Source organism: Platichthys flesus, chromosome 21 (assembly GCF_949316205.1).
Source record: "Platichthys flesus chromosome 21, fPlaFle2.1, whole genome shotgun sequence".
NCBI classification, from domain to species: Eukaryota; Metazoa; Chordata; class Actinopteri; order Pleuronectiformes; family Pleuronectidae; genus Platichthys; species Platichthys flesus.
The window spans coordinates 13,419,595-13,431,191 of NC_084965.1; the positions used below are offsets into that span (position 1 = coordinate 13,419,595).

An 11,597-nucleotide genomic window follows, 5' to 3' on the forward strand; every position below is an offset into this window, starting at 1 on the left:
ACATGGCTGATAGTCATTTAATCAAGTATCGAGTTTAGATCACTACGATGAGAGATGTTGGCTCGTGGGTCGTTTTCCTTTTATGCTGAGTTATTACTGGATTCTTCTGTTTTCCCACTGTAACACAAATCTGTTTTGCGCGGTGTCTCCACCTCATTACGCCCCATGGCTGTGCTCAATGAGAGTCATTAGTGCCAAGCTTGCGTTCATAGGTATGAGTTAACTCCCTGAGCAGTCCTCCCAGTCAAACCAGTTCTGCTGCAGTGATAATTACCACCCCTTAGGTGCTGCTGCTGCTGGATGTCCCTGTTTGAGGACAACGTGTTTCAACCTAAACCCTTAAAATAACGGTCGAAACTTGACAATCTGTTGCAGATCTTTGTCTCTATTTGGATGTGAGCAGGGCAGCCGAGCAGATGGAGCAGGTATCCAGCCGGTCAGGACTGGGCAGTGATGATATCACAGATGACACCACATCAATGGTGGATGTCACATGGAGCTCTGATGAAGATGTAAGTAAAACTACTAATCTCCCCCTCTGTACATTGAAAGCTGCTGCTGCTTTAAGTCATGAATGTTGCTTGTATGTGACATTTAAACCATTTGATCTTTGATATCATTCACTCCATTCACTCAGTAAGTAATGATAAACTATGACATGGGAAAAACTTCCACTGCCCTCTTGTGGCTCAGCTTCATTACACCATCACCTCATACAAGTGGGATTTCTGCTGTGCCTCTCATGCAAAGCCCAGAAGACTAATGATCATCCAAACAAACAAATTTCCACAGTCTCACTGTGTCTGTCTGCCTCCCTCTGATCTCTGGTCAGATGTTGGGTTAGGGTTAGGGTTAGGGTTAGTTGTGTCCGTGCTTATCAGTCAATCTTGTCCTCTCTACAAAGAGAGAACAAATCCTATGAACTTGTAATGTCTTCGTCTCGGTGTCAGTAATGTTCCCCTTCTCTTCCACCAGAGCTCTGACCCTCAGGCCCAGTGTCTCGCCGCACCTACGACTCCTCTGCCGACCTACAAGCAGAAATATGATGAGTTTAAGAAGCTGTTCAAAGAGCTGCCGGAGTCAGAGAGACTCATAGTGGGTGAGTTCTGTTGGATGTCCCTTCTGATGGTGTGACCTCTTAAACCAGATACTAATGTCATTGTGTAACATGCAGCTGCTTTGAAATGCCATGAAAATACAGTGTCCATATATTATTCCAAATGTTGCACTAGTTTGGGTGGAACAGGCTCTTAAATCATTTTACACAAATGTGAAATGGGACATCTAGGATCCATTTCCATAAAAATCCGGTTTTAAAATATGTAGGAAAATATGTATACAACTTCTTTAAGTTCTTTTTTTTAAGACCATTTAATGCATTTTGTGTTCAGAGAGAAATCTTCCATCTCATAGGGCTTTCATTTGTCTTTTAATTATTTGTGTTGGCCCTGCAGTGCAAATCACAACAACAAAGAAAACGCATCGGCAATCAACACAATACAGCAAATAAGAAAATAAAACACAACAACAAATTAAAGACAACCATGAAAACAACATATTTACAAAAAGGAACATCAAATTGAAAAACAATACACCAGCAAATTAGAAAACAGCCTGGTACGTTGCTGATTAGATTTTTTTTCTGAACAGAAATTAGATAAAAAATCAGTTTTGTGATTTACTAATTGTGTTTTTCACTTCAGGGCCACTGCACTTTGGAATTAATGCTTAGTATTAATCACAAATGTTAAATTTTTCGTGTCATGAAAAAGTAAAATATCTGCTGGGAAATAGTCTTGTTCCTTGAAAAATTCAAATGCGCAAGCCCTGTTAAGAAATGTTTAATCCAATGCTCAAAATAAACAGTGCACATTTCATCTGTACACACATACACTCAACAAGATAACAAAACAATATCCTACTACACTGAGCTGTTTTGAAAAAAAATTGTGTGTCATACACCACCTCAGGCCCACTCATCTGTATTAATGATTCACCAGCTCCAAATATCTTTCTCCTCAGACTACCCATGTGCGCTCCAGAGGGAAATCCTCCTCCAGGGACGCCTCTACCTGTCGGAGAATTGGCTCTGTTTCTACAGCAATGTGTTTCGGGGCACCAAGGTAATAATAGGACAGGGTGAGAGACAGAGGGAGGAGGTGTGTGGTTGTCACACGTTCACGTCGCATGTGGATGAAGCAAACCATTACAGAAATGTATAACTTCAAATGATTCTATTCGTTCATCCTCTTTACTGTAATATTTACATTTCAATGATGATTTCATAGTTTGTTTCAGGGGCGCTGGATTGCAAATCACAAAACACAACAATACTATCCTCTACCTTTTGTGTTTTTCTTACATTCTATCATGGTTTTCATTTTTCATTGTGTTTTTATATTTGCGGTTGTGATTTGTGGTTTTTCGTATTTGTTATTTTCCATTGTGATTTGCACTTCAGGGCCACCGTAGTTAACTACTTTTTCTTACCTTCACCTACTTTTTACTTCCTCGAAGTTCAAGACAATCGTTCAGGATATTGGAGTCATTTTTAAATGAAAGATCAACCCTAAAGCAGTAGATTAAAACAGTTAGAGTCAATAATGTTTTTCAGCCCCTTTGACTGGATGCTACATCATAATAACAGCCCTAGAATTAGAGATGATGATGATGAGCTGATTAAACTTTACAGAATCTAAAGCATGTATTTCAGTTGTTTGTATCAGACCTCTAAGATGCAACATTTTGCAATCGGATGCAACAGATTGCAGGACTCACAGAGCCCGGGTGCTAAAGGAAGAATAACAGGAGGGATTCACTAATTGCTCCACTTGAGACTCAGTCAGCCACACGATACAGCGTCAGATCAACTCACTGCTGAGAGCCCCTCACACCTCCTTGTAAGAGTCGTTACCAGACGTGATCACTAAATAAATCCAGTCTAGAAATGCTATCTGCAGTTTCCCTGCTTTATTTTCTCCTTTTGATTAGCCCGCGTTGTGACCTTTGACCTCTCATAGATCACACTGACCCTGAAAGACATCACGACGATGAGCCGAGAGAAAACGGCGCGGCTGATTCCCAATGCGATCCAGATCTGCATGGGCACAGAGAAGGTATAAGACAGTGTTGGAAAAGAGTCAAAAGCAGACATTGCGTGACAAGCACATGATTTATGACTGTTTTCTTTTCACGTCTTCCCCCTCAGTTCTTCCTCACCTCCTTCTCGGCGAGAGAGAAAAGCTACCAGACGGTTTTCCGCATGTGGCAGAACACGCTGCTGAACAAGGTAAAGCAGCCGGCACGTCTGTGGCTTTACCCCAGTTCCCTGCTGCACTTATCTGATGTGTCCAGAGTACACATCCCTCTGACATACTGTCTCAATGAGAGGTTATCAGCGCTGCTCTGCTGTTGGCCAGAGGGTAAAGATCTGCACACAGCAGCAGCAGCAGGGTTTGCTCATGGGTTCGAAAGACAGAAGCTTGTATTTACTGTTCAATGTACGGTGTAACTTTGTGTTTGGAACAACTAACCTTCGTGTACAACGGAGATCAGCTCGGCCATCTCTCACCAAGGCCTTTGTGCTGTAAACGCACATAGACAAGACACAATAAATCAGGTGAGATCACTTTGAAACTGTAAGTGTGCACGCTCAGGCTAAAAACTACAGGAGCAAACACCTTTAATATGTCAAAAGGTCAGGAAATGTTATTGGCCCGGAGAGGTAGTTTGACAGTTCCCTACTGGAGGCTGAAATGTCAGCTTGACTGTGAAGCAGAGGACTTGGCTGAGGAGTTAAACACCTGAAATGAGGCCAACGTGAAGAGAAAGAGATGCAAACTGTTGGAAAACAGCTGAAGATTAGAGAAGTGAAATTAGCTGTCATTTGAAACGGTTAAAGTGATATTGGGATTATTTCAATCAATCAGTTTGAAAGTAAAAAGCTGTCAGTTAAAGCATAAATGCTTGAATCGTTAAAACAAATTGGAAACGGATCGAAGCCATAGACTGTAAATAAAGATGTCTGACGCTTCTCCACGATCCACAAATAAAGCCAAAATATACAAACGCTGTCATCTTCTGCATTTTGAGCCAGAGTCTGCACAGTGGAGATCAGGGGATGGAGCCACAAGAGAGAGCTCCCTCCAACCAAACCAGAAAATAAAAATATATGTATATGTAGACTTTGTTTGCCCATGTCCCATCTGCTAACATGGAGCAGGCAGGATGTATTTACTGCAGCCAGTAAAGTATAGTTGTCAGGATTGAAAACCTCTGGACAGTTAAACACGAAACTTTGGGGCAGATCTGAATCAGGATTTTTTTTTAATTTCACTTTCTTTAACATTCTGACATTTTCCTTGATTCCTTAAAGAATGGTTCATGTTTTATGGAAAATTCAGTCGTATTTAGGGGACTAGTATTTATTATTCATGTGCAACTTGGTGCAGGTTAAAATCTTGAAATGTGGTTCCATATGAGAACTACTGGATGGAATACAATGAAACTTGGTGGATGTGGATTAATTTGGTGTGGAATTTAAACAGGGCCTGGATCCATGTTCTATACATGTTTGATGGTGGGCCGTTTTCTGTTTTATTGCTGTTGTCTGAGTAATTGCAGAGGCTACACTATAAGAAATATGAGACGTCATCATAATCCTTTTGAAAAAAAGCAAACATTGCTGCTTGGGGTCTATTTGATGGTAGTTGGATAATGAACTCCAGGCAGTCATTACTCCTCCCAGCTCTTGTCGCTCAAGGGCTGTGTAGCGGCAGCCTCCCCGCGGGGAAGTGTGTCTGCTGGGATCCGGAGCACAAACAGCTTCGGGCCTGTGACAACGGCAGCGCGGAAAGTTCAATGACCTGCAGGTGTGGCATCGGTTTGCATGGAGGAGGAGGAAGAGGAGGAGGAGGAAGAGGAGGAGAAGGGGGGGGGGGGGGGGGGTCGCGCCTCCGAACCAAAGGACGCACGGTGCGCACTTGACGCCTCGTCTTTTTAGAAGTGACACTCACAGCGGAGTGTCACTTCTACCTGATCGTGAACCGGACTTTCGACAGGTGGAACGGGCTCTTGTTGACTTTTATCTCGCTGTTAGAAAAAACAAATCGGGGCGGCTCGAACAAGCGGAGGAGGAGGAGGAGGAGGAGGAGGAGGATCAGTAGTAGGACTTCCTGAATGCGACTGGGTTCAGGTTAGAGATCAGTGCGTGACGGCCGCTTCGAGCTCACAGACGCGGGGACATGCCCACCGACAAGTAAGTGAAGCCCGTGGGAATGGACCCCACTCGTGGTAATTGTTATAGAAACTGTTTGCGCTTCCATACGGTTTAAGAAGTCTTAATAACACTGGAATTATAGAGGCTGGTTACATTTCCTGTTAGTGGAGACTTTGTTTTTGTGTCAAAACTGAACAATCCCTCTGAACACGTGTGGCTCCAGATGGTTTTATTCGATCCTAAATATATTTCAGATGAACTTGTTCGTTTCTTCGTGGTGAGATTGAGCTTCTGTCGTCCTGTCCAAACACAAAAAATGTCAGATGAGTATCCAAGCGTCTCAGAGGGACAATAATGTTTGGAGGTCGGTTGTCACGTACAGAGATAAGATTACATTTTACTGTGTGGATGTTTCCTGGTAACACACAACCCTGTGTTTTTTGTCTTCACGTTACGGTTTTATGTTTCTGCAGGAGCATATTTCCAACCCAGCCTCCCGCTGGACACCTCCGTGCCCCCCATGACCTCTCCACCTTTTTTCCTTTTCAGCCTCTGACCTGCCCGGAGTTTTGGCAGATGGTGAAACAGCATTATGGGCACGACCTGGGCCTGAGCCATGAGGAGATGGAGTGCCTGCAGATAGCGTCGGAATTAAACATGCAGAACAGGTGAGCACACTGGGCCTCCCCATGATCACACACAATTATAATGGGTTGGCAATGTGTATATTGACGCCTCCTGTTTGCCTGCAGCCTGACAGCGAGGCCCGGTGGGGATGACGGTACCGGCAGGTTGGAGCGGCCCCCTTCCCTGCGCCTGCCTGTGCCGGAGCATGGGCCCTTAGACACCTCCACCCCTCAGGGGGAGGATGTGCCTTCCCCTTTTAGCTCGCAGAATTCAGCAAACATGGTATTTAAAGTAGACTAACCCTCTCCTGTTTGCCTTGCGCATATCCAAATATTTCAACGGCTCAACTTTTAAATATCCCTCTCCTGTAGGATGACTCTCGGAACACCCCGACCCAGCGCCGCAGCCCTGCCCCCTCGCTGGACCGCCTGGCACCAGAACGGGCCTCCAAGCGCTCCTCGCTGTCCCTCGACCTCAACGCCAATGAGAATGGCGACTCTGAGCAGAGCTGTTCAGAGAGCATTGAAGAAGGTTAGAAAAAAGCCCCAACCCCAGGCACTGGAGGATATTTGAGTGCATGTACTTTGTGATATTTCAATGCTTTTCTCTTGATTTTGTCAGTGGAGGAGCGAGTGGGTCTGACCCAGGTGCAGGGTCGGGTCAACTTGAACAAGGTCTTCCACATCAGCGCCAGCAAGATGTTCGAGCTCATCTTCACCGACTCCAGCTTCATCCGCAGGTTTATGGGCGTCAGGAAGATAACCAGTAAGGCCCATTCATTTTCTTCCCGTCCCGAAATGGAACTCCCTCTCCTGCTCCGCCTAATCGAAGCTGCCACGTCCGGCCCTTTTCGTGCTTTCAGATCCCTCCTTCTCCGCCTGGCAGAAAGACGCCTCGGGAAACATGAAGAGGAGCCTGAACTACACAGTGACCATCAGCAACCCTCTGATTGGCAAGTTCTCCGCGGCCACAGAGAACCAGGTGGGTTTGTGTTGTCGCGCCCTCGAACACATGAAAAGACGCGTTCCTGTGTGACTGATGTCTCACTGTCGTCCTCCATTTGTCTTCCAGACGCTGTACAAAGAATCCAGTGATGGTCAGCATTACCTCGTGGACTGTGAGGTGTACGCTCACGACATTCCTTATCACGATTACTTCTATACCGTCAACAGATACTGCATCAAGAGTTGCTCCAAGCGGAAGTGCCGTCTGAGGTGAGGTGTCCTGTAAATGATCTGCTGATTTTCATATTTTCTATATGCCCGCTTTTAAAACTCATATTGTGTCTCCAGCGTCTACACCGATTTGAAGTATAAGAAGCAGCCGTGGGGCCTGGTCAAGTCCTTCATCACTAAACACTCCTGGAGCAGCATAGAGGAAAATTTCAGACACCTCGGTGAGTAGAAAGCGCAGCTCGCTCACAGCCGAGAGCACTTCCCTCGTCCTCTTTCATTCGCCGGCTCTGCTGCTGAGCAACATATAACAACGGTGCTGTCAAGTACTCGGAAAGAGCACGACAGTCAGCTGACGCCATAAAAGTGAAGATAACAAGCATTACTTCCCGAAGCACACTGCAGCTGCTCTTATCAGTGAAGCTTTAACAGGAAACCTTCATGAATAACGTATGATTAAAGTTTTTTTTGTGTGTGTTTTTATAGTCACCCGTTGAGAAAACAGTGTCTAGAGTGAATTTCTTTCTGGCTTTGCAACACACTGGAGTTAACGCACCCGAATCTGTCCAATAATTGTGTTTTTCCATATTTGTGGCCGTGTGATGACACCAAACAGAATCGGAGCTGCTGGAGGAGGAGGCCGAGCTGAATCAGGGAGGTGGCGACCCAGGGAAGATGGGTGGGCTGCGGAGGAGGAGGAGAACGTACAGCCGGACGCAGCTGGAGCACATGAAGCCCAACAAGCAGTATGGACAAGATCCAGAGCAGCACAGAGATGGCAACATGGGTACGTGACTAATGTCAATTTGAAGGAGCAGCTTCGGCAAATTGTGGATGTCTCACTGCTATTAATGAAGCTGCAGCCAGAGGGTCCTATTCCCCAAGTTATGAAGTAGTTGTTCTGACCTTGGTGTGTTCTTGTTTAATTTTCCCAGTCGTTAACACATTTTTCCGGTTATTCCGACACCACATGAACACACAATGTTATCAGCCCAAATACTGGATACACTGATTCCTTCCAATCGAAAAACAAAACCCAAAGTGTAACATGTCGGTGATCTTTAGATGCACTCACTAGATCCAGGCCGCCTGTTTTCCCTTTTTTTATAGTGTTTATGCAAAAAAAAAGTCTCTCTGCAAATATCAGTTTAACATGTGTAAATGTTTAACTTCGGGACAACTTCACTCCATGTGACGCCATTAAATTATCCCAGTTGCTTCTACCTCAACAACAAACGCTCAAAGTGTTGACAAAGACTTGAAAAGCGAAGGTGAAACTGCTGAAAATCCCCTATCTCACCATTGCACATCACCGTCTTATCTGGTGCCACTCTGGTGCCACACCCAGACAACTGCAACTTGTATATCTCAAGTTGTTGCAAAATCTCGAACACCGCTGGCAGGAAACCAGCAAAATGTTGCAAACCAAAATGTCTCATATATGCTGCAGTTTTTCAAACTGTTTTTCAAACTGCAGCATTTAGGAAAGAAAATCTCTCATTTATTGATCTGTCCGATTGTTTTCCAGGCCCCATGGAAATGAAAGGGTCGGGCGGATGGAACATGACAACGATAGTGGCTGGGATGAGTCTGATGTGAGTAAACAACCTGGAAACATGTGAAACAACCTGGCTATGACAATTGTAAATTGCACCCGTACTTTTTAAAAACTAGCTGAGAACTATTGTTGAGTGGATAAGTCATTATATCTCAATTTCGTCTATGGTGATTTCTGGTATTGGTGCTGCTGTGCACACCAGTGTATATACTTTAATCACAATTCTTTTTGTCTCTCCCAGTTTGTTGATTCTGACGCTGCTGAATCTGGGCCTGTTCTTCAAGCTGTGGGCCATGGAGGACATAGCCCACCGCATGTACCTGAGCACAAAGCATCGCCTGAGGGAGAGGAGCGAGGCCAGGTCAGATAAGTAGTTGTCCTGGTGTGTGGGTGGAGAGATGAAAGGAGTTAGTTCCTCCATCTTTTCGTTGTTGTTGTCATTATCTGCAGCGTTTAAGCGACCCACATACAAGTGAGGTCTTGTACAAATGACTCACAATGTTTAAACCGGCCTCAGTGAGTGAGTGCGTGTGACCGTCTTCCATCAGCGCTCCTGTACTCTACTCTTGACCTTCTACACGCATTTTCTCCACTTCATTTCCTCCACTTTATTTCAGTTTTTTCAGAGCTCTCTGTTTTTTACCTTGTTTGACAGCTTGGTCCAGGGCCCTGTGCACAGAACCGGGGACGAGCTGTACCTTCTGAAGAATGTACTGCAGGACTCCATCAACCTTTTAGAGCAGGTGAGTCAGAGCTGAAATTAGGCTGTGAGTGGAGCGTTTCCTTGCTCCTCTGCAAAATGCTACCATTCTAGTTTTGTGACTGGAATCTGGACAAAATCACCAAAACAACATGATGCACTTTAATCTGGCAAAAGATGATATTTAAATGTGCAGAGCCTTTTCAGTAAGAAAATAGTTTTGTAGTCTTTTGCCCTGCAGAAGATGTGCAACCTTTTGAGACTGCACTGGCTGAGGTGTCGGCCAGTGTGGACTTTAATGCAAGTCAGGAGTAAGAAGGCATCGTCCATTTCTAAGACGGACAAATATGATCCCTATGATTTCATTTGGTTATTATAGCAACCCAATTTTTTTTTTTTAAATAATACAGCAAAGTGTGTTGAACACCTACTTTGTCAGATTACAAGGATACATAGTTGCGGAATCCAAAACGAAACCACATGATTTTCTATTAATCAAAGGTTTTATGTACAATATTCATCTCCTCTAGATGTCACATGCAAACTTCACCAGCCGTTGTGTTTCTGATGGAACCGCACTGTGGAGGTGTGCTCACAGCGTTTGTTTTGCTCGGAGAGACGTCACCGTGTGGGAAGAAAGGCTCGGAAACGATCGTGACCAACCGGGTGTCATGTTTACATAACTGTCGATAGGTGCTGGAGGTTTGCTTTATGAACGTGAGGAGGGCCAATGGGTAAACAGGGAGGGGCTTGCATGCACTGACATGAAACTGGCCACCAAAACAGAGCAGAGAAGCTCGGATCACCACACAGACAGAGCGAGTGTGACTTATTTTCAGCACAGGAGGCCATTACTGCTCTGTGTCTTGAAATAGAAAATAGGTGTTGTTTATAACCTGGATGAACAATAGGATTTATTCTATATAATGACGAACGTGTTGCTGTTTCACCAAGTTTCGGGGAAACCTGTAGTTTTTGATAATCCTGTTGTTGACTGACACAAAAATAAAACATGTTGACGGTAATGATGTGAAGGGAAATCGCTGAATGAAGAAAACACGTTGCTCTAAATCTCCTTCTGATAAAACAGAGGTGAAGATTTTTCATGATTTCTTTTAAAGCCAGCAGGAGTCCATCATATCTTTTGTCTTATCTGCTGAGTCTGTTCCTTTCCTCACAGCTCCGCAGCTCTCTCGTCGTGCTACAACAGACCTTCGCCATGGCCAATCAGACGGAAGCGCCGCAGTGACGCTCCTCATTCGATGACCATGGAACGCCGGCCCCCCCCCTTGCACCCTGTAGAGGAAAGACGGGACAGCAGGACCCAACTGGCGCTGATGTTGCCATGAAGACGTCCCCAGACCTCCTGACACGCCTGCCTCGGGGCCACAGGTGTCGGGATGTTTTTGAAACGCTAACTGACTGACGCAAGGACATCAGGGTTGGTTCCACCGGTGGAGCCAGGGGATTATCGTCTGCTCCCATTGCTGCCACTGCTGCAACTGGTCTCCGATACGGTGGCAGTGGATCTCAGGAAACTTCCCTCAAGTGCCTGACTGTATTCTGACGGACCTCACACCACATCCAATGAACTGCTGTAAACTCTTAGAAGCAGAGCTGTTGAATAACATTGATTCACAATTTTTTTTTTTTATTTGCACATTTTAACATTTGCACAAATAGGCTATATTTTAGATATCTTTTTAGATTATTATATTTTCTAATAAAAAAAGGTGGTAAATGCAGCTCGGATTTTAAACTTTGTCTTCTCTTTTGTAATCATGAGATTGCTGCTCTATATTAACTGCAGGGAGAGCTGCAACTTTAAATTGACTTAAGATTGCAAGCGGAGAAATAAACTTTGAATTTTACTGTGCCAGATCTGGCTGATGGAGGGCCACTTATTTAATAGATATTTTATTAATTTATAGCTCTGCTCTGGATCAAGAGTCCAAACGATGGTGACGTGTTCGATTTATCTCTGTCTTCTGTACATGAATAATCACACTTGTCTGTAGTTATCTTCTTGTGTATGTTGGGTCAGTCGGATTATCTCAGGTTATAACACACAGTCTGTTCTGGGTTGTCACATCTATGAACGCTGGTTGTTGTCTCTCTTTATAATCACTTGTTGGTGACACACAACTACAATTCTCTTGAGCCGTTTTTTATGTTTACAATGTCGCCCAACTCTCTCTGGAGAATCTCACTCAGCGTTTCTCATTTGAAACCACGTCTAAGGAGCCACCCCTTGTTTCTGTGTTGTACAGTTTTAGATATATTGCAATGTTGTAATAAATATGATCTCTTAATCACTTGTGC

At 44.5% G+C, this 11,597-nt stretch overlaps 1 protein-coding gene across 2 annotated transcripts; it reads left to right on the plus strand.

Moving 5' to 3' along the window:
* The first annotated feature begins 366 nt into the window (after window positions 1-366).
* On the plus strand, window positions 367-11,590 carry gramd1c (GRAM domain containing 1c). Of its 2 annotated transcripts, XM_062379544.1 has the most exons (17): window positions 367-512; window positions 976-1,099; window positions 2,023-2,123; window positions 3,021-3,116; window positions 3,209-3,289; window positions 5,768-5,886; window positions 5,971-6,127; window positions 6,217-6,376; window positions 6,467-6,610; window positions 6,708-6,826; window positions 6,917-7,059; window positions 7,138-7,241; window positions 7,634-7,804; window positions 8,546-8,612; window positions 8,817-8,936; window positions 9,231-9,318; window positions 10,456-11,590. In XM_062379544.1, the coding sequence occupies exons 1-17, from the start codon at window positions 417-419 to the stop codon at window positions 10,522-10,524; spliced, it is 1,959 nt and encodes a 652-aa protein (XP_062235528.1). In that variant the 5' UTR covers window positions 367-416; the 3' UTR covers window positions 10,525-11,590. The 2 variants fall into 2 exon arrangements, with proteins under 2 accessions (XP_062235528.1, XP_062235529.1); XM_062379545.1 differs by lacking the exons at window positions 367-512; window positions 976-1,099; window positions 2,023-2,123; window positions 3,021-3,116; window positions 3,209-3,289 and adding an exon at window positions 4,958-5,257 and having other exon boundaries at window positions 5,473-5,886.
* Window positions 11,591-11,597: the final 7 nt, after the last annotated feature.